The sequence below is a fragment of the Belonocnema kinseyi genome, chromosome 4 (assembly GCF_010883055.1).
Source record: "Belonocnema kinseyi isolate 2016_QV_RU_SX_M_011 chromosome 4, B_treatae_v1, whole genome shotgun sequence".
NCBI classification, from domain to species: Eukaryota; Metazoa; Arthropoda; class Insecta; order Hymenoptera; family Cynipidae; genus Belonocnema; species Belonocnema kinseyi.
The window spans coordinates 77,505,916-77,527,325 of NC_046660.1; the positions used below are offsets into that span (position 1 = coordinate 77,505,916).

Here is a 21,410-nt window from a genome sequence, read left to right on the forward strand (position 1 = left end):
TCCGAGATTCGCTTACTGAGAGCCGTCTTGCCATATCCGGCAAGGACGCAAATCCATATATGATTGAACCTTATAATGGGCCTTACTATTTCATCGGACCTCAAATACTGAATTTCATTCACCTTAATATATTTAATATCTGCATTTAATTCAAATAAAAATGACATACTTCTTATACCCTAAAAGGAGAGGACATATAAACACTGGAACAATATATTCGGGGTTTTCTATATTTTTATTAATGTTCAATTTCTGAGTTTACAACTTGACGTAGATGTAGATAAAATTATAACATAAAATAGGCAACATCGCGTACAATAATATTAATAATAGCAATCATTATCGTGGTAATAATTGTGAAATTACTGATAATCGTAGTTCGTAATAGCGATAATAATAATGATAGCAGTAATGCATCATAATCGATATTATTTATTGACACGATTAAGCTGTAATCGGGGCTGTAAAGCTTCGGCATGCATATGTATCAATTATTATTTATTCACTTCTCCTTACTGTGGGTATCGTGGGTACTAAAATCGCTTAAAAAAATACTACACTCTCAAAAACGTGGAGCATCTAAAACTCTCTAACTCGCGAGTTTGGCACTTTAGGCTTAAATTCCTATCATGAAATATCAATACTAAACAAAAGTCTTAAAACATTTGATAATAACTATAAGAACTGAACATTTTTTTAATTCGATTAAATCAATCAAATTAATTGTTACTGAGAAATAAGAAATATTCAGCCTTATTGCCAAGTTCACGAGATAGTCTCCACGTGGTATAACCTATGCTCGTCAATTGTCTAAAGTTACTAAAAAAATAGTTTAGGCTCTTGCTATCGTTTCGCCTACCTGTCTTTTACTTATCACGTCGACGCATATTTCAATTAAATTTTAACCTTGAAGGTTTGCAGGAGTTCAGTCTCTGATGGAGATTTCAACTGACCACTCCCTAATGATAAGACACTTGTTAAAAAAATGGTCTACGTTTGCTTTTGGTATAAAAAGACATTTAAACATTGGAATGACATTTGTTCTTCGTGGATATATGCTCTCTACACAGTCTGTTGGGGTTATTTTGATAATGCATAGTATATTTAAGTTTTAATATACTATATATTCTGGAGTCAGAATCTCCCTTCCTATAACACACCTCCTCTCTCGCACCTACCAAACTTCTCTGCTGCATTTTCTGGCGCAGAAAAACGAGGTTACAACGCGTAAATAAATCGTCTTTAATAAATACAACCGATAGACTATATAAATAAATAATTTCTATAAACGATCGTCGTAATCGCTAAAAACCAGAGGTGATGAAAACCAGCAACTCAGTTAGCAATACCATGCCTGATTGCTGAATTGTTTCATCTCGAGTAAAGGCGATTAAACTGTCAGCGATTAAAAATCACGGACCTATAACTAACAAAACACACTTAAGATTACGGTGCGTAGGAACCACAAAATATTGAAATCAGTTTTTTTTTAAATCAATTCTTTGATTAACATTCTTGATCCTCAAACGTTGGAAGTTCCTACGCGCCCTGGGGTCATCGATCTTGAATCATTCGGTCTGCAATCAACACACTGGAAGCCGATCGGGAAACTATTAACGCACTTGACTGGCTATAAACGTCCCTAGTCGCGTACTAAATCCCTCGAACACTTGCACTGTGAGAAATGCTACAACTGCTGCACAACAATAGCTCTTAAGGCAAGTAAAATTTAACCTGAAATAAAGCTAGTAGTCTGAATTTGTTTAAAGGTTCCTGTGTATTTGGGAGGAATGGAATCTCCGTTTGCAATTTGTTCCTGATTCTGAAATCTGTAATATAATCGGAGTATTGTAGTGCATAAGTTGTACTTTTATTTATTTCTAGAGAGCGGATTTGTGCAGGCAACGTTTACCCTTTTTGTTGAGAACCTCTGCCGCACGCGTGATTAGAAACCTAGTGAGGATTAAGCCACGCCCTTTATCCCCCGCTCGGCAGTGGTTCTCCTCTGAAAGTGAATTAAACAGCTGATTAAATCCGCTCTTTTTTTATCCCTGCTTAATTTTGATTCTGGAACAATAAAGTCTAAAAGCACCAGTCTGAAACTGAATTCGTCGATCTCACCAATCCTTGTGTGCACCAGTAAGATTACTCATACCGAGATTCCGATTAAAGGACACATCGAGGAGATTCACTTAACTCGAGGCGAACCCGTTATTCAATAAAAATTAAAGAACTCGGGAGCACCAGCCTCGAAGACTCGAGGTACCTTCAACCTCACGACTTCCTTCTAGCAGATCAGATGCTATCAGAAGCAACAGACATAGGCCTTTTGTAGACAGGAGCAGGTATCCTTGAAAAACTGCCTCTTTCTGTCGATGCTTTTGGGTCTTTTCTAGGACTAACAGAAATGGACCCTTCAGCTGGAAGCTCAACAATTCCATTTCCATCGATCCAGGCTCTAGTAAAATCAAGAGTAGGATCTCCCTCATGACCTGGCGTTGTTCCATGGCCCTTATAATCTCTTAGAAAGTCTTGAAGCTTCTGAACAACCTGCTGATCATCTTGAAGATGACCAACCTTCTGGAGAATTTGCTCCAGCAGAGGATTAGCAGTTTTGGTTGGTGATGATTGAAGAGAAGAAGTTGCTGGTCTGATCCTGCGTCCATTTCTATCATATTGGGGACCGTTGGAGGGCCTTGGTAGACTTTGTCTGATGGAATTTTTCCTCGAGAAACTGGAGGTCGGAGAGGAATTTTTGGGATTGGTGAAGGTGTCAGCTTGCAAGCTTGGCCTTTGTTTAGTTTGTCGACCGTTCCAGGTATTGGCACCATTGGATGGACTCTGAAGCAACTTGGGAACAGCGGAAGCTTTACTGATGCTTCCGTATGGAGGCTTTTTGATGCTCGCACGAATGCCCTTGCGGTGTAAGGGACTTGATTCTGGACTCGAGTTGCCTTCTCTTGGAGTTCTGCTTCCTGATGAGGCTTTTGAGAGATTGCTGCTTTCCCGCACAATAGAACCTGCTCGTGGAGTTCGGTCACCGGATGAGGAAGCTGCACTTCTGGATGGAGATGCTCTCAAGGGACTCGGAGGCCCGATTCTGGTCTTACGCAAACCCGTCTCGATACTCTCCGTCTCTACGCAGGATCTTTCTTGATCTGCTTTTGTCGGTTGTTCTGGAACAAAGAAATTTAAATTTAAGCTTAGAATTAAGTTAGAATAAAGAAAGGATTGTAAATTAATATCCTCAATTAATAATGGGATCCTGTTGCATCGATTATCTTTAAATTTCATGGCGCCATTGATCGTTCCATTCGATATTGACTAATCCTTTGTTTTGCTTCCTTTCTTTTTTTGCGCCTGATATTCCGTGCGATCGGCTCATCCAAGTTTCGAAAGGAGACACCTACGCTAATCTTTCTTCAATTGAACGGGTTCTCGCGATTTGTGGTTTCCAATTAGTCCATAGATTGACCCAACCAAATTTGTCTTTGGGATCCAATAAATTTTAAATAGCCAGTTAGGCGATTAGCATATCGTGTGGGATTAGGACATTCAAATTATCTAATACATTGATAGATTTATTTATTTAGTCTAAATCTGAATTATAAGCATCCGCAACGCTTTATCCTGTTGCATAATACAATTTATAAGAAAGCGACAGTAATACATTATTGAAGCAAACATTGAATAGTAGCCAAGTGACATTGCAAAACGAATTTTCAGCTGTATAATGTTAAGATGATAAAAAGTTGTTTGGATATCGAAATTGCTTTGAATCATTTTATATTTATTGCATTCTTTGTTCTTTCTGTTGTGGGATGAAGTTCGCGCCTTTAATGAATGCTAATGAATGCAAGCAAAAATGAAACTGATTCTACAGTGTCGCTCAGAGATCCACTTCACTCCTTTTCATTTTATTGTACACCCGTCGCTTGCCACGAAGAAAGATCGAATTGATTTCGGTCGGAGTGTGACTCTTGACAGTCAAAAAAGCACTTTTTTATTTTTAAATTCGAGTGGTCTATTAAAAGAAGAGGCTTACGTGTTTATCTACTGAAGTGGAAACTCCAGGGGATCGTTGATGTTCAGACTGCATATCATCGAATCTATTCAGTATCAGGTTCTGAGAAAGATCAGTTTCTTTTTTGACAGTGCCAGAGAGATATGAAAATATACTAATAGCCGTCGCTTAAATTTAATTTATATAATAAATATTTATTCAAGATTATTATGCAATAATTTCAACTTGTAGGTGGAATGATTTAGCTGGTACTTAAATTTATGCGATTCGGAAGGTCTAGGTCGTCATTCATCACTTATGGTACAGCATGGTAACTATGATCTGGACACCTGATGTGAGTTAGTAAGAAAGGTTCGAGAAGACTGCGTTATTGAGAATCAAAAGTTGGTGATGGTTCGGAGGACAGGTTGTTCGTTCGCCCACGCTTCAAGGGATCTCATAGTCGTTCGCTCAGCTAAATGTCAGCCCAGCCTCTTCGCGATTTCATACGTGTCTTGTGTACTTTGAATATTAATGGACTACAGGGTGGTCCAAACTCGCGTTGACAGCCAACCTCCGAGGCACTCTTAGTTCTACTAGTTTATCCGAGGGGTACATAAATTCTACAATCGGTGCAATCAGATTGCAGTCACTTGGCAATCACTTAAAATCACTTTGCTGTCAGAAGCTCAGAACAAAATTTCTTCCTCCCTTATTTTAAAAGTCCCATTAAAAAAACCCTCAAATTAAGAATTTCCAACCAATTTTGCACTTTTCGCCCTTTTTACAAGGTTTAGATTTTTTAAAGAATCATTAGTAGAAATGTAAGACATTAGAAAACAAGAAGTTTTAAAAGAGAATTTTTTTAATGATACTAACTTCAAATCTAATAATGTAAATACTAACAATAAATTAAAATTAAAATTGTTCAAATCCCTCATTTTTTAAAGTAAAAATATTTTATTTCCAACAAAGTAGATTAATTTTTAACCAAATAATTGAATCTTCAACCAAAAAGATTAATTTTCAACCGAGAATATTAATTTACTACAAAAAAACAACGAATTTTAAGAATGTAGTTAAATTTTCAACCAAATAATATAAATTCGCAACAAACAATGTAACAGTTGATATTTCGACAAAAAAGGATTTTAATTTTAAATAAAAATTTTAATTGATAAAAAAAAGATAGCTTTTCAGCAAATACAAGCTTTTTCAATTGAATTTCTGAATTCGCACTCCAAAAAGACTAATTTTTTATAATACAGTTGAATCTTTTACCAAATTAGGTCAATTTTCAACCCAAAAAGGCGAATTTACAACAAAGTCGTTAAATTTTCTACCAAAGAGATGCATTTTCAACTAAAATTATGAATCCTCATACAAACCAAATTAATATTTAACAAGATTATTCAACGTTTATCAAAGCATATCAATTCTCAACAACAACAACAAATAAAATCGCAACGAAAATTGTAAAAACTGATATTTCAACCGAAAAGATTTTTAAATTAAATAAAAAAACAGTTGAATTCATGCAAAAGTCAACTTTTCAACAAAATAGTAGATTTCTCAACGACATTGTTAAATTTTCAACCAAATAAGATGAATTTTTAACCAAGTAGGTACATTTTCTAACATAATAGTTGAATTTTCGACTAAACTGATGAATCTTAAAAAAATGCATTTTCAACATAGTAATTTAACTTTTAGCCGAGTAGTTCAATTTTTAACTGAAAAAGACGAATTTTTAATGATAAATGTAATAGTTCCAAATTAAACCGAATAAATATTTTTATTTGAAATATCGAAGCAATTGAATTCATTAAAAAAATACGAATCTTCAAGCAGATAGTTGAATTTTCTCCAAAAAATTTTGAATTTTAAACCAAATAGTTGCATTTTAAAACAAAAAACATTAAACTTCTGCTAAAAGAGGTAAGTTAAAAAACCTAATCATTAATTAGAAAAAAGTTCAATTTTCAACAAAAAAGGTATTCAAGTCAAAACGAAGAAAAAAAAATCAACCAATTTTCAAGTGTTTTAACAAAAACAGTTAATTTTCTTTAAAAAAGTAGAATTTTGAACAAAATAATGAATTCTCAATAAAAAATAATATATTTAAAAAAAGAGTAGTTCAACTTTTACCCAAGTAGTTGTATTTAAAACTTTAGAAGTTACATAGCTGATGCAATTATATGAAAATCTATGAGTCGGGAATACTCGTTTAAAAACAAATTTTTTTTCAAATATATTTTAGTTTCGTTGATCTTAATTTGCAGAATTTTTCTGTTTGAACTAAAAATTTCTTTTTCATGTAAGACCTTCTAATAAAGTATAATAAATTTTGAGTTAATTTTTATATGGTTTGGGTTTACATAGATTTGAGAGCTTTCAGCTGATAAGAATTCATTAAATGCATTTAAAAAATGTAAACATTAGAATTTATTAATTCATTTTTTCTGATTTATTATTATTTCCAGAAAATGCTAAAATTTTCAACAAATTTTTCAAAGCTAGAGAACCAAAATTTTTTAAACATAAAAATGAATTTAAAAATTACAAAAGAGAAGGCAATATTGTTAGCGGGCATTTTTATTTAATATTTACCGATATGAAATAAAGTTTTTAGTAATGAATGAAATCCCCTTTTAGTCTCCTTTTTTAGAAACAGTCTGTTAAAAAGTTGTGATCCCCGATACTGTTAAAATTTCTACACATTCAATGTTTAAAAAATCCATCATTGAATTATTGTCAGATATTAATTTATAATTTATTGTAAAATTATAATTTTCAAATTAAATTATTAAAATGTTTAATAATCACAACGTTCAATCGAAGAGAGCTTCACTCACTTTCATGAGGCAATCTTTCGGAAGTGAAGAACTATCTATCCTTTTAATCAACATAAGCAAAGCCCAGAGCAAGTCTTTTCCCTTTTCACCGATTCGTGCGATAAGAAGACGCCACGGCGCGACAAGGCGCCTTCTGCGCTGCTGCAAAATCGACAGGAGCCTGCAGTCTCTTTCGTCAGTATTCACATCAGTGTCCCATTATTAAATTTGATGACTCGCCTGCACCGACATCAAAAGAACCGATTCAATGTAATATTTTGAACTTTCTTGCCAGCGGGATGCAAATTTTATCGGGGCCAATATTCCACCTTAGCCACCCGGAAGGAAATTATTTTTTTCTATTTTTGAAGGGTAAATCGCCATCGAGGTTATCGCGCCGACTGATCGGAGTGACCCACGTCAGTCACGAGGCATGTTGCAGTTTTATTGACGAGAAAGGAATGCAACGGTATACTTTACCTTATCCGATGTAATAGATATGGGAATCAATTTATCGTGCTCAGGCAACTTCGCTCGCATACATTTGTCGTAAAATAAGTACCAGAAGAATTAAATATATCTCAATTGTTTCACTCCGGAAATGTGAAGTGGATTCTGTGGAATAAGCTATCAGTTTATCTTGTTTAAAGTTCTCAATTCCTATCTGGTGAGAGGGTGACTACTGGACCATGGAGTCGAGAAATTAAATTTGCTGCGTCCGGGAGAAAACCAAAAATTAAGAGTGAGTTTGTTTTGTATCTTAGAGGGCATTTTTTCACCGTTAGTATAGAAATGAATCCAATTGTTGAATTTAATTTCGCTTCGTACAAGATGAAATTGTGCCATTTTTGAAGAGTTTGAATTCAAAATACACTTCTAATTTTTAGTTTAATTTAGGATATTTTGAAACATACAATTATGCAATTCGGTTCGTGTCGGAACTGGATCCTTTGGTTTTTTACGATCCTGAGTCTGGATCCGAATCTTACACATTCTTATGAGTCCAGGTCCGAACTCGTACCCTTTATGTTCTCAAGTGTTACGTTCTAGGACCGAATCCAGACCCTTAAAACTCTGGCAGGCCCAGGTCCGCACCGGAAACTTACTCGACCATTTAAGTCCCCGGACCCTTTAAAAATTGGGAATTCCGAACCTTGGGCAAACCTTGAAAATATTATAACTTACTCAAATCTAACCGAAATATTGCCTCACCATGGAGCACACTCTCAAAATAAATGATCATGTGCAAAATTGATAATTTCGAAAAAATTCCAAATTGTGACCATCTCAATTTTTGAAAAATTAACTTTTTCTATATTTTCCAACTAAATTATGCCAAACTTCGTCAAATTACAAATTTTATAAGAAATGAACTAGAAATACGTTCAATGCCAGGTTCTTGTGAAAATCAAAATGATTGAATATTTAACTATCCGCATGAAAGTTAAACTATTTTGTTAAAAATACATTTTTGGGTCTTTTAGCTTTATATAAAAATTTCTCTATACAGTTGAAAATTGAACTATTTTGTTCAAAAATTGTCGTTTCTTATTACAACATTTATTTTTTAGCTATAATTTCAACTATTCCAGTTGAAGATTCTTCATGATAGTTGAAAATTGATTTTTTGGGTGAAAATTCAAGTATTTGGTTAAAAATTATCTGCTTTATAGAAAATTAACCTTTTCGGTTACAAATTTATCTTTTGAGTTGAAAATACAATTATCTGTTAGAAAATTAATCTCCTTTGTAGAAAATTCAATAATTTTTTGATAGGGTCTATTAATGTTAAAAGTGCAACTGTTTTGTTGAAGACTTGTCTTTTTGGTTGAGGCTTCTATTATTCTAGTTTAAAGTTCAGTTTTTTTTTATTTTAACACTGTTTCTGATTTAAAATTAAACTATGTTCTAACTGACATATCAATTATTACATTTATATATGAAATTTCATCTCTTTGGTTGAAAATTTAACTATTCCATTCGTTGAAACATTTATCTTTTTCATAACAAAATTCAACCATTGGTCTACAAATGTATCTTTCAGCGGAAAATTTAAGTATTTTGTTAAAAACCCATTTTTTGTAATTTGTATTTTTCGATAGAAAATTAATCTTCTTGGGTGAAAATTTGACGGTTTGGTTAAAAGTCAATTTATTTTGTTAACAATTCAAGAACTTGGTTTAAAAAGTAATCCGTGCTGAACTTGCGCGAATTTTTAAGCAAACAGATTATATTGTAAAAAAATTGTTGAATAAAAAAAAGGATGAACTTTTAATCAAATAGTAACATTTTTAACCAAGAAGATTAGTTTTCTATCGAAAGACAAATTTAAAAAAAATTAGTTGAATTATTATTTGACAGATACATTTTTAGTTAAATATTGAAATTTTATAGTAATAATAATAATAACCAATATAAAAAAGTATACTTATAAATTTTAAAAAAACATAGAAAAGGACGAATTTTCAACAAATTAGTTTAATTTTTAATTGAAAGATACGTTTCAGCCAAACATCTGAATTTTATAATAATAAAAAGAACAACAATTAAACTTTATGTATATATATATTAACATTTATTTATATATTTTACATTTATATTTAATAATAAAACAAACTGAGCTAATTTGGTTGTATTTCTTACAGTTGAAGATTCCACTACTTTGTTGAAAATTAGTCTTTTTCTATCGAAAATTAATGTCCTTGGTTGAAATTTTCACTATTTGGTTAAACGTTAATCTATTTTGTTGAAAATTCAATAATTTTGTTAAAAAGTGATCCTTTTTGATTATGGATTACTCAGCCTAAACTATACTCACGTGAATTTTGAACCAAGAACAGCTTACTTGTTTTTTAGTTCCGGAATTTGCAACGAAGTGGATCAACTTTTTACCAAATAGTGAAATTTTTAACCAAGAAGATTAATTTTCTGTCGAGAAAGCCGATTTTTCAACCAAGTAGTTTAATTTTATAATAACAATAATAATAAAATAATAATAAAACTTATAATATATTATTCAATATTATTGAAAATAAATAAAGTGGAACTATTTAGCTGAAAATGTAACTTTCAGTTCAAAATTCGTCTTTTTTTATAAAAAATTAATCTTCTTAGTTAAAAATTTGACTATTTAATTATAAGTTGATCTAATTTGTTGAAAATGTAACAATTAAAAAAAAAGGAAGTAATCAGTTTTGTTGAAAAATTCGGATAATTTTGGTTTAGACAAAGCAGACCTATGCAATCCGCGGTAATCTTAGATAATCCAGAGTAATTCTGTATATAGAGGCAATCTAGGGTAATCCTACGTAATCCGGTTAAATCGACTTTCGTTGGACCGTATTTCTAGAAGCGATTTCCCCTCGATTGTCCTCGATTTTGAAAATCAATGTTGATTTTGAGCCATCCTTAAATATTGATAAATTAACGCAAGTAGATTTATCAGGTTTTGTTCGCTTACTCATCAACCATGCAAAAGACAGGAATTATTTCTCCCACAAGATACGAGTACCTGAAGCTTGAGCAGAACAACTTATATCCATAATAATAAAATCATGATGCAAGTTCTACTAAATTTATGGAGTTGACTGATGCATTTGAAATAGTATTGAAATGGCTTGACTCGAAGTATCTTTCCGGCAACGGTATCAATTCCGTATTCGCTACAGTTTGAGACTATGCTTGGAAAGAATATCAAAACGATCTGTGTTTTCATTCTCTTCCTCGGTCTCTCTTCGTCAAGTTTTCATCTAGTTCCCACACCCTCCTTCCTTGAAGTAGCGCAGTCGTGCCGCAGCCGCTGCCTTCAGGGATGGGCGCTACTAACATAACGTGAGCGTAAGTTGAACTTTCACTCTGTGAGCGATCTTATTGAATTAAGAAATCTGTAATTGAATCATTTTCATGCCTCTGAAATTAATATACACCCAGATCGCCGATGCGATGTGATCAGTCGCTCTTGGCCATTAACCTCTGCACTCAGCCTCCGGATATTGCACACTGCCTACGTTCCGCTTAATAACGTTATATCAAAGGGTGGAGGAGGAACACAATTCCAATCACGTCAAATCCCAAAAAAATGCGAAACAAAGCTTGTTCGCTTATTTCCATTATGTCCATTTTAGCTCTTTCACTATTTCTATTCATTTCAAATGATAGACTCTCCACAGTCTTTCTCATGCTCCCCTCTTTTACGCTTTTTCAAAATGAATTTCTCTTTTTTTCCTGCTTTTAGGTCACTTCCCCTTTTTCTCGTTTTTTTTGCTTAAATGCAAAGTGAATTAATAGAACTAAATTGGAAAATCCAACTATTTTCGTTGAAGATTTAATTACTTGTTGAAAGTTGAACTACTCTGTTTTTAATTTTTTTTTTGCTTCGAAAATTCAGGTATTTTGTTGCAATTTTGTCTTTTTTTTAGTAAAAAATTAATTTTCTTGGTTTGAAATTCAAATACTTGGTTAAAAGTTATTAGTTTATAATTCAGCTATTAAATTTCCGTGGAGAATTCTTTGTTCTTAGTTGAAAATTCTACTGCTTAAATAAAAGTTAAAATATTGTGTGTATTATGCAATTTTTGAAAATTGAATACTTTTAGTTGAAAGTTTATTTAGTTAGTTAAAAATTCCTGCATTTTGTTTAAAACTTGTCTTGTTTCATAACAAACTAATCTTGGTTGGAAATTTAAAAAATGAACTTTTTTGTTAGACATTCATTTTATTAGTCGAAGATTCATCGCCTTGGTTAGAAATTCAAAAGTTTGTGGACAATTCGTCTTTTTGTGCTAAAAATCATTTTTTCATTTAAAATTCAACAAATGCTTCTCTTGAATCTACTTGGCTTGAAAATTCTATGATTTGGGAAGAAAATTTAAGTGTTTGGTTAAAAATTAATTTGTCTTTTTAGTGAAAATTTAACGATTCCATTTTTGCGTGAAAATTTATCGTTTTTAGTTTAAAATTCAACCCATACATTTTCTATTAAGCGCTCTAAGTTGAATATTTAATTATTCTGTTGAAAATTCACGTATTTTGTAAAGAATTGGTCTTTTTTGTTAAACTTTCATTTTATTAGTCGAAGATTCATCGCCTTGGTTAGAAATTCAACAGTTTGTGAAAAATTCGTTTTTTTTGGGTTCTAAATATTTTTTTTTTATTGAAAATTCAACATACCCACTTTTTGTTAATAATGTCTTGTTTTTAGTTTAAAGTACAAGTATTTTGTTATAAATTAATTTTTTTATTAAAAATTTAATTTTGTTTGGAAAGTTTGTCTTTTTGGCTTAAAAATTCAACAGTTTTATGAAAAATTCGTCATTTTATGTTGAAAAATCTACTACTTGAGTAGGAAATTAAATTATTTGTTTGGTTTCATAGATAAAAATGGTACTATTCTATTTTTGGTTAAAAATTTATTTGTTCAGTTTAAAATTAAAGTATTAAAATTTTCATTGAGAATTCATATTTTTGTTTGGAAATTCAACTGTTTGGTTGAAATTGGAACGGTTTTGTTGAAAAGACGCTTGTTTTTAAACTGAGCGCCCTTAGTTAATAATTCGATTATTTGGTTATAATTGCATGTATTTTAGAGAAAATTTGTCTCTTTTAAAGTTGAAAATTCATCTATCTTATTAAAACTAGACCTGATTTGTTAAAAATTAGTTTTAATAGTTGCAGAATCATCTTGTTAGTTGAAGATATAATTATTTTGTTGGAAAAAATTGTTTCTTTTTGTTGAAATTCAATTTTTTGAACTATGAATTTAAAAACTCCATTTTATGTTGAAAATTGACCATTTTAAGTTGATAGTTAATGTATTCGTTTTGAAAAACAACTTTTTCAAATAAAAAATGTAGTGCTTTTTTGTTGCAAAATGGTCTTTTCAGCTTGGAAACTCAACGGTTTTGTTGAAAATTCCCCATTTTCGGATAAAAATTATTTATTATTTCGGTATAAAATTAACTTTTTGTTTGAAAATTCGTATCTCCCAGTTGAAAATTTGACTCTTTTGTAGAGAATTCGCTTTTAGGATTTAAAATTTAATAATTTATTTGAATTTTTTTATCTTTCTGGACTGACAAATATTTCTTGGTAACAAATTCAACTACTTTTTAAAAAATATACATTTTTTGTTGAAATTGATCTGTTTTTGATTAAAAATTAAAATCTTTTTGGTTGAAACATCAATTATACCAATTTTCTTAGAAAATTAACGTTTTTCTATGGAATTCAACTGTGTTTTGATTAAGGCTGACCCCCTTAATGAAAACACAGTTTTGTCAGTTTGGTCAGTTTGGTAGTTTGGTCAGTCCCTCTAGAGCCCGAAAAAGGTGCTTTTTGAGAATTTTTTTACTGTTTGGTCAGTCCCTCTAGAGCCCGAAAAAAGTGCTTTTTGAGAATTGGGGTTTTTCAAACAAAAAGACAGCATAGGCATATTCCAGTTATATGTTGGTCAACTTTTGAACAAAGTTAAAAAAAATGAGACCAAAATATTTCAAAATGGCGGAGTAAACCATGGTGCACTGGAATGTCTCGCCACCGAAGTAGTATAGGACGGCGTGCACGATAGCGTCCGGAATTCGCAACCAAATTTTAATGAAAATTTCCACAGTTTCAACCGAACCTACAATTTTTGTCGAAATTTAAAAAAATATTTGTGCTTAAAAAAATATTAAAAATGGATAAAATCATTTATATTTGTGGTTCATGTAGAGTAGTTTTCAATTTTTTACCAAATGAAACTTTAATGAGGTCAATAGATTGAATAGTTTTTGAGAAATCGTGCACACCGTTTGGGAAAATATGGTTTTGAGAAAACACGCTTGAAAGTTTCACTAAAATACATCTTTATACTTATAATTACATGCGGCGCGAGCAGCGTGTCTCACCGAATGTCGGCACACACGTTAACTACCGAAGATATTTTCCGAAATACTTCGAATTGGAAGCTGAAATTTTTTACGGATTTTTTCAGATAGTTTTTGAATCGATTAAATGAAAAAAATCGATTTTTTTCGGGTTTGAGCGACCGACCCCCTTAAAATTCATGTTTGGTTGAAATATCAACTATTCCATTTTTCAACTCTTTAATTTTAAGTTTATATTTTTTAGTTCAATCTGCAACTCTTTGGTTGAAAAAGCATATTTGTGTGTTAAAAAATCATGTATTTTTGTGAAAATTTATTTATTCTGTTGAATATTCAATTATTTTGTTTAAAATGTTGTTAAAAAACTATTTTTTTTTAAATGTTGTTAAAAAACTATTTTGTTAAAAATGTTGTTAAAAAACTATTTTGTTGAAAAAGCGTTCTTTTGGATTGAACATTCAACTGCCTTCTAAAAAATTATTTTTCTGAAAATTCGACCATCTGGTTAAAGATTAACTTTGATAGGATGAAAATTCAATTATTTGGCTGAAAATTCAACTATTTAATCGAAAATGCAATGTATTCGAAATTGTAATCTTAAATCGTTTTATATTTAATTCAATATAGTAACTATACATTAATTTTATTTAAAAGAATTTATTCCCCTATTTTCGTCAAAAAATTACCCTATTCACTTTTTTTGAGCTAATTTTGAGTTCTGAAGTCTGATAATTGCTATTGATTTGTAAAAATCAATTAGTACTGAACAAGTGTCGAAGGTCGTTTAATTTCCTTCGATTGATTTCGGAAAAAAGGCCTTCTGGGACTATCAAGTGTCATCAAATTTATCGCTGAGCGAAAAACCTTATTTTCATATTACGAGCTGATACCAAAACAAATTCCGGTGGAGGATCACACTGTTGAGCATTGACAGTAATCTGGTCATCTGGACAAGATAAAAGAAAACTTACTGTGACAGTCGACAACCGTGGGCGATCCTTGAGTACCGGTACCTGTTCCAGTGCTTCCATTGGTTGTTGATGGTTGCACCGCTCCTAAACTTCTGTAACCTTCATCTGAGACCTCGCTACCATTGTCGGAGTGCTCGCCATCTCCATGTGGCGACTTTCCGAAAGATTCACCAGATTCGTCCTTGACTGGCGGGCTTGGTGTCGGACTGCGACTTGATGAATCTTCTTGACATTTGTAATTGTATATCGCTGGCTCGTACTTCGGGGTATCATCCTTGTCTAGAGCTCGGCGGGCCACTCCACCTTCGACCACGTAACGTTTTGAAAACTCTTCCGAGAGTGGCACCTTCTCCTTGATCTCCTGGTGAAGGTCTTTCTTCGGATCCTGAAACATTCATTTGTTTCGCATATTTAGTCTAGGCTACTCCATATGACCACAGGACAGAAAAAACCTCGAAGTAGGGGAAAATCAGTGATTTTGAAGAGAAAAATTTGCAAAAGCCGCACAGTTACTTTTTGCCATGTTTTTTTTTCAAAAATCACATCTTAGTCACTTTTTAAAATGGGTTTAGTCACTTCTTTCATTAAATTAACTCATGGTTTATCCAGTCGGGGTGAGCCTTAAACCTTAAAGGTCCCCTTACTTTGGTATGACGTTGAGGTCCTCATGGGGTAGTTGAAGACCCCAGCCATAATTTTTTATTGCGTAGAAGCTTTTTAATATTTTGGCGTGAAATTTTTATTGGACATTCCCTTAAGTGTCTTGTTATAAGATCATTTTCCTTGTTGAATCATTTTTTAATTTAAAGACATTGAAAACAAAATTAAAAACTGAAGAAGAACGAACTTCGCAATTTTCTATTTAAAGTGTTAGGGCACTAAAGACCCCATGCCGACCTTTAAGGGCTAATCAGTGGCGTAGCGAGGGGGAGGGTTTGAGGCCCGAGCCCCCCTCCCGAAACTAAGTATTTTTATTATTCAATTCCATTTTTCCCCTACTCTTTGCCTAAACATAAACCCGAAGCCCCCTCCGAAAAAAGAATCAAAGCCCCTCCTGAAAAAAATCCTGGCTACGCCGCTGGCCTTAATCATTTTCAACTTAAAGAATAGAGCTCCTTTTAAAGTAAGTAAAATTCAATTCTATTTTTCAAAAAATATAAATTTCTTCAAACAAAATGAAAACGTGTAAGAGCTATTATATTAAAAAAGTATTTCGCAAAATTTTATTTCATTTCCAGAAGAATACAACACTCAAAAATTAAACAAAAATTGGAAAATTTGATTAAACAATTTTTTTCTGTCAAAATTTCTCCAAGGTTTTAAATTTACTTTTGAAGTACTGATTGTTCATCAGGAATATGATTTCTATAAAGAAACATGAGTTCAACAACTTTTAGGTTAACGTTGATTGAGACCAATTAAAAATTGCTTTGAATCATTTCTAAAGTACTCCACCATATTTCCAATCTTTTAAATTCTTTTGAAACCTTTTAGAGCATTTTAAAAAATTTTCAAAATTTTAAAAATAGATTTCAATAATTTTAATAGATTTCAAAGGGGTTTAAAACATTTTAGGGCATTTTAAAATTTACCAGGAATTTTCAAGAGCTTTTAATAATTTCAAAGGATTTCTAATGATTGCAAAGGACTTTGAATTATTTTAAAGGATTTTGAATATTTAAGGATATTGTAAAAGATACCAAGGGATTTTTAATATATTTGAATAATTTGAAAGTATTCCATAGGATTTTAAAACTTTTAAGGAATTTGATTTTAAAAAAGGTCAAGGGATTTCAAAACATTTCTAAATATTGAAAATATTGTGGACTATTTTATACAAGATTTCAAGGATTTCAATTAATTCAGATAAATCTGTATAGGGATTTAACAAATTTTGGAAGATTTTGAACGATTTTGTAGGGTATTTTAAGAGATTCTAATGGATTTGATGAGATTTTCAAACATTTCAATGATTTTAAAAGCTCTTGAGGTATTTTAATAAATTTTCGAAAAATTCAGGAAATATCTTAAAATTTCATATAGTTTCACGTGATTTCATAATATTTTAATGGATATGATATATCTTATTCGCAATAATTGAGAGATTTCGTAGGATTTCAAATATTTTCATATCTTTCACGGTATTCAAAACAATTGTAAATAATTTAAACATTTTTAGGATATTTTTAAAGATTCGAAAGTATTTTCAATAGAATTCAGTCATTTTAAAGGGTTTCAAATAATTTGAGAGATTTTCGGGCTTAGCTTCATTATTATTAGCTTTATTATTTTAGCTTTAAAAAGTTTCAATAAATTGAAGTATCTTAGAGTATTTTTTAGAGATTTGAATCATTTAAGTGATTTCAAAAGTATTTAGGAATATTTCCTAAATATTTGAGGATGTTTTTTATAGATCTCAATAATATAAAGTGATTCCAATGAATGTTCGCATATTTCAAACAATTTCAAGAATGTTTAAAAGCTTTCAAAAGTTTGAAAGGATTTGAAATATTTTAGGGTATTTTTAATAATTAAAAGAAATTTTTAAGAGCTTTAAAAAAATGGTAAGAGATTTAAAAAATATATTTAATGATTTCAAATATTTGAAAGTAATAAAAAAGTCATAAGGCATTTTCAGAAGATTAAAAAAATATATTTTAAAAGATTCCAATGGATTGTATAAGATTTTCGAGAATTTCAATGATTGTGAGGGATTTTAAAAGCCCTAATGGCATTTTAATAAAATTTCTAGGATTTCAGGAAATATCAGATTTTATAGAATTTCATGGGATTTCATGATATTTTAGTGGTTATCAAAGAATCTACTTACTTTCGTAAGGTTGCTAAGGTGTGAAGAGAGTTGCAAATATTTCTGGCAGTTCATTTGAATTCATTTTTAATTCACCCTGACTTTTATTAATTTTTCAAGAATTCTCTTAAAGTTTTCTAAACTCATTTCAAAATTACTGAATTAATGCATTTCTTCATATTTTTGAATTGTTTTCAATAAACTTGACTTTTGCTTTTAAATTTACCTTCTAATTTTGAAAATGAAGTTTTACGGCCACCCCGTTCTATTAGACATTAGACTAATAATTGTGAGATGACAAAAACAATTTCATAATAAAAATTTGACTTCTGTTTGAATTTTGCTGATGAATGATAAGAAAATCGTACCTGATAATTATCCTGATGTCTGCTGTGATACATCTGAGATCGTCCATCGTATTTGACCTGTCGGATTTCTTCGTTGAGGGCTTTTCTGGTTGGGTCCAGTATCAAGGGATCGTTCGCCTTTCCATTTTCCACCTTTGGAGTTGGACTTCTTGACCTGGTGTTCGTCTTCGGGGTTGGTGACCTGGACCTTAGCTTTCCAGCATCTGATAGCTGATGGGCTGGATTGGTGAGGTGCTTCCCCTGCGGTGTTGGACTCCTGGAACGGTTTCCAGTCTTCTTCGTGTCCTCGCCATGATGTCTAGTCGCCTGGTGAGGGGTGGGTGATCGAGATCGATTGCTTGAAACGCTTCTGGGGATTTGCAATGATAAAGGCTGCTGATTTTGAGATTGTAACGTTCCTGCGCAGGAACCGACGCTAGAGGCGGAACTGCGGCGGGTCCTTGGAGGTGATCTGAATGAAAAAATGGGATTCTATCGTGCGAAATGTTCTAACTCAACAATCACAAATATTATCGAATTATTGCGTAACTTTCTAAGAAAAATAGTTACTGGAGAGTCGTCATTCATAACAGTGCAAATGAGAATTTGTTAAGGACGTGTTCCTAGACGCGCCTCGATTGAACCGCCAGATCTACATCTAATATCTTTGCGCTATTAGGATCCTAGGAGATTTTTTAGATGAATTTTTTGTGAAGCAATAGATATTACATTTATTAAATTATTTTGAAGTTTTAACATCAAATTAGATGAAATTCGGTGAGCTTAGACCAAATGTTTTCGACGTGTCTAGATCATTTGAAGTTAAAAATTGATTTTGAAAATTATTCATTCTGTAAGATTTCTGCTAGACAAATATCCACATAGAAATTCTTACATTTTTCAGGCTTTTAAAATATAAATTAAATACAAATGGGAAAATGCATTCACTGAAGATTAGAGTGGGCCGAAAATATGAAATGTTTAGAAATCTAAAATAAATAGTGCTGAAAAGTTGCTACCTGTTAATAAAAATTAAAAAGTCTAATGACTTTATGAAAACATACAAAAATTATAGTTTCCTTTTGAAGTGCAAACGAAAGGCAAGTCATACATAATACTCTTTTTAATGAATTCAGTACCAAAAATTGTAAATAAGCAATTAACATAATTTTTGAATCCATTGGAAATTATTTGAAATTTTCAAAATAAAAATAGTTTGACCTCATTTCGAAACTTGTTGGACGCAATCAAATTAAACTGTTTTTGTAATTGAAAGATTACAAACATTTTATGTAAAAATCGTGCATTTCACAAATTTCATGATTTCAGTTAAAAATTAGTAGATTTTCATACCATTATGGCTTAAAATGGTTGAGTTCTGAACGTTCCCAATTTAAAGTAGTTTATTTTACAATTAGTTTATTTTAATTTTAGGTTTATAAGTTATAATTTTTCAGATTATGTATTGAGTTTCGAGATCTTCAGTTTCAAGTAATTCCATCCAGTACTTTCTTAATTTTCAACGGTTTTAATTAAGAAATGTTAAATCTTAATAGATTTTATTATTATATTTGGAAAGTATTACGTGAAAGTTCAAAATTGATCTCTTTGGTTGAAAATCTAAGGATTTCGTAACGTTTAAATTTGAGCTATTTTGGTGAAAATTAAACATTTCTACATAAAAATTCAATTATTTAGATAAAAGTTAAAGTATTTTGTTTGAACATTTTTGTTTAATTCTATTTTTTAAAGTTAAAAATGCAAATATTAGATTGAAAATGAACTTTGTAATCGAAAAATCCACTTTCTTTTGTCAAACATTGATTTTTTAGTTTATAATTTAACTATTAAATTTTACATTGAAAATTCATATTGGTTCGGAATTAATTTTTTTAGCTGAAAATTCGTCTTTTTATGTTAATTTTTAAACTGAAAATTGAACAATTCCATTTTTTGTCGAAAATCCATTTTGGTTAGTTGAAAATTCAAGTATTTGGTTCAAAACACCCTTTTTTACTCAAAATTAAACTTTTAGTTTTAATTTTTTAAATTTTCAATGATTTACTGAAATGTATAAATTTATAGATTAAATTTTTAAATTTATGACCACTTTCAAATATAAATGATTGAATTTTAAACATTTTTCTTTTTCAATTGTTTAATTATTTTTAATTGAAACAATTGTAATATAATGAAACTATTTTTGAGATAAAACAATTGGAAATATTTGATGAGGAAATTGTGCCTTTCACAACTTTCATGATTTAAATTAAACATTTTTAAATTTGTATACCATTTTGCTATAAATTTACTGCGTTTGTAACTTTTAAAATTTTAAGTAGTTGATTTTAACTTTAGGCTAAGATACTTCGTTAACTTTTATTTATTTCAAGTTAAAAGGTTATAAATTTTAGATTATGCATAGAGTTTCGAGATCTTCAGTTTCAAGTAATTCCATTACATGTGATATTCTCTAAATTGCTAACTATTGCGATTAAAAAATATTAAATTTTAATAGATGAAATTATTAAATTTGGAACATATTAAATAAAAAATGTCTCATCTTCCCAGAATTTTTACTTTAATATTCCTTGATTGTGATTAGTTCAAATTTAAGATTGTGATATAATTTTCAATAATTTTTTTTAATCTGTCTTCTCTTGCATAGTTTTCCTTGTGTGAAAGTTACGTAATTATTCAGCAAACACTTGTGATTATAGTCATGGGTCTAAAAAAAATATCGCCTTATTTTGATGTGAACTATGAATTTGGGGAGAAGCAAAATTATTGGTTTTTAAAAGATAACTTACCGTTCATAATGCACCTGCGCGCTACCAAGATCGAAGGAACCGCCTGCTTTCTGAATTAATTTTGCCGAGATCATTGATCGGTGTGCTGAAAACAAAATTCCTTTCTGAACTTCCGCATATATTTTAAGAGTATATCTCAAATAGAATTACAAAATGATTAAACATTTTTTAAATCTATTCTAAGAAAACTTAATCTTCTTAATATTGCTAAACTACCTGACCTTAATCTTTATTTTTATTTTTACTTTAATAAGAAAAAAGATTTTTTTACCTTGAAATAAAGATAAAAGAACCTTAACAAGTAAAAAAAAATCACATCATAAAAGAGTTGTTTGTCTAAACCGTTAGTTCCCTAGTTTCTTATAACCAATTCGTTAATTTCAACGATCGTTAAAGACGTAATTGGCCAATCAGGATTGTTAAAGCTTTTTTAACGTAAGAATTCATCGGGGTTTCCCCTAACGGTCGTGGAAATTTTGATTTTAATGCACAGAAGATAACACTGAGAAAAATGAACCTTGCCTCTTAGTATTCAATGAAAATTATATAAACAAATATTTTCCTTTTTTTCACTAAATTTTTTGTGGTGAAATAATTTCCGAAATGTTTATTTGTAAGCATAGGAGTTTGACGGTGTGACATAAAAGAATACGATACTGTTATGATAGGGATACTTCCGGTTATACACAGAAAATAGCTGGACTAAATTTTGTGGCGTCTTATTTCCTAAAGTCTAATTTCAATACGTTGCCGAGATATTGGCTTTTAATTTT

At 30.9% G+C, this 21,410-nt stretch overlaps 1 protein-coding gene across 3 annotated transcripts in view; it reads right to left on the reverse strand.

Moving 5' to 3' along the window:
* Positions 1 to 221: 221 nt before the first annotated feature.
* LOC117170626 (GAS2-like protein pickled eggs) overlaps positions 222 to 21,410 on the reverse strand; it is a 141,739-nt gene continuing 120,550 nt past the window's right edge. For 2 of the 3 annotated variants that reach the window (XM_033357527.1, XM_033357526.1), the window contains exons 5-8: positions 20,638 to 20,722; positions 17,849 to 18,299; positions 14,672 to 15,056; positions 222 to 3,176 (exon numbers count right to left, since the gene is read on the reverse strand). In XM_033357527.1, coding sequence (XP_033213418.1) covers positions 2,296 to 3,176; positions 14,672 to 15,056; positions 17,849 to 18,299; positions 20,638 to 20,722 — 1,802 coding nt within the window. In that variant the 3' untranslated portion in view covers positions 222 to 2,295. The remainder of the gene's footprint in view (positions 3,177 to 14,671; positions 15,057 to 17,848; positions 18,300 to 20,637; positions 20,723 to 21,410) is intronic. The other variant, XM_033357529.1, reaches the window with a different exon arrangement.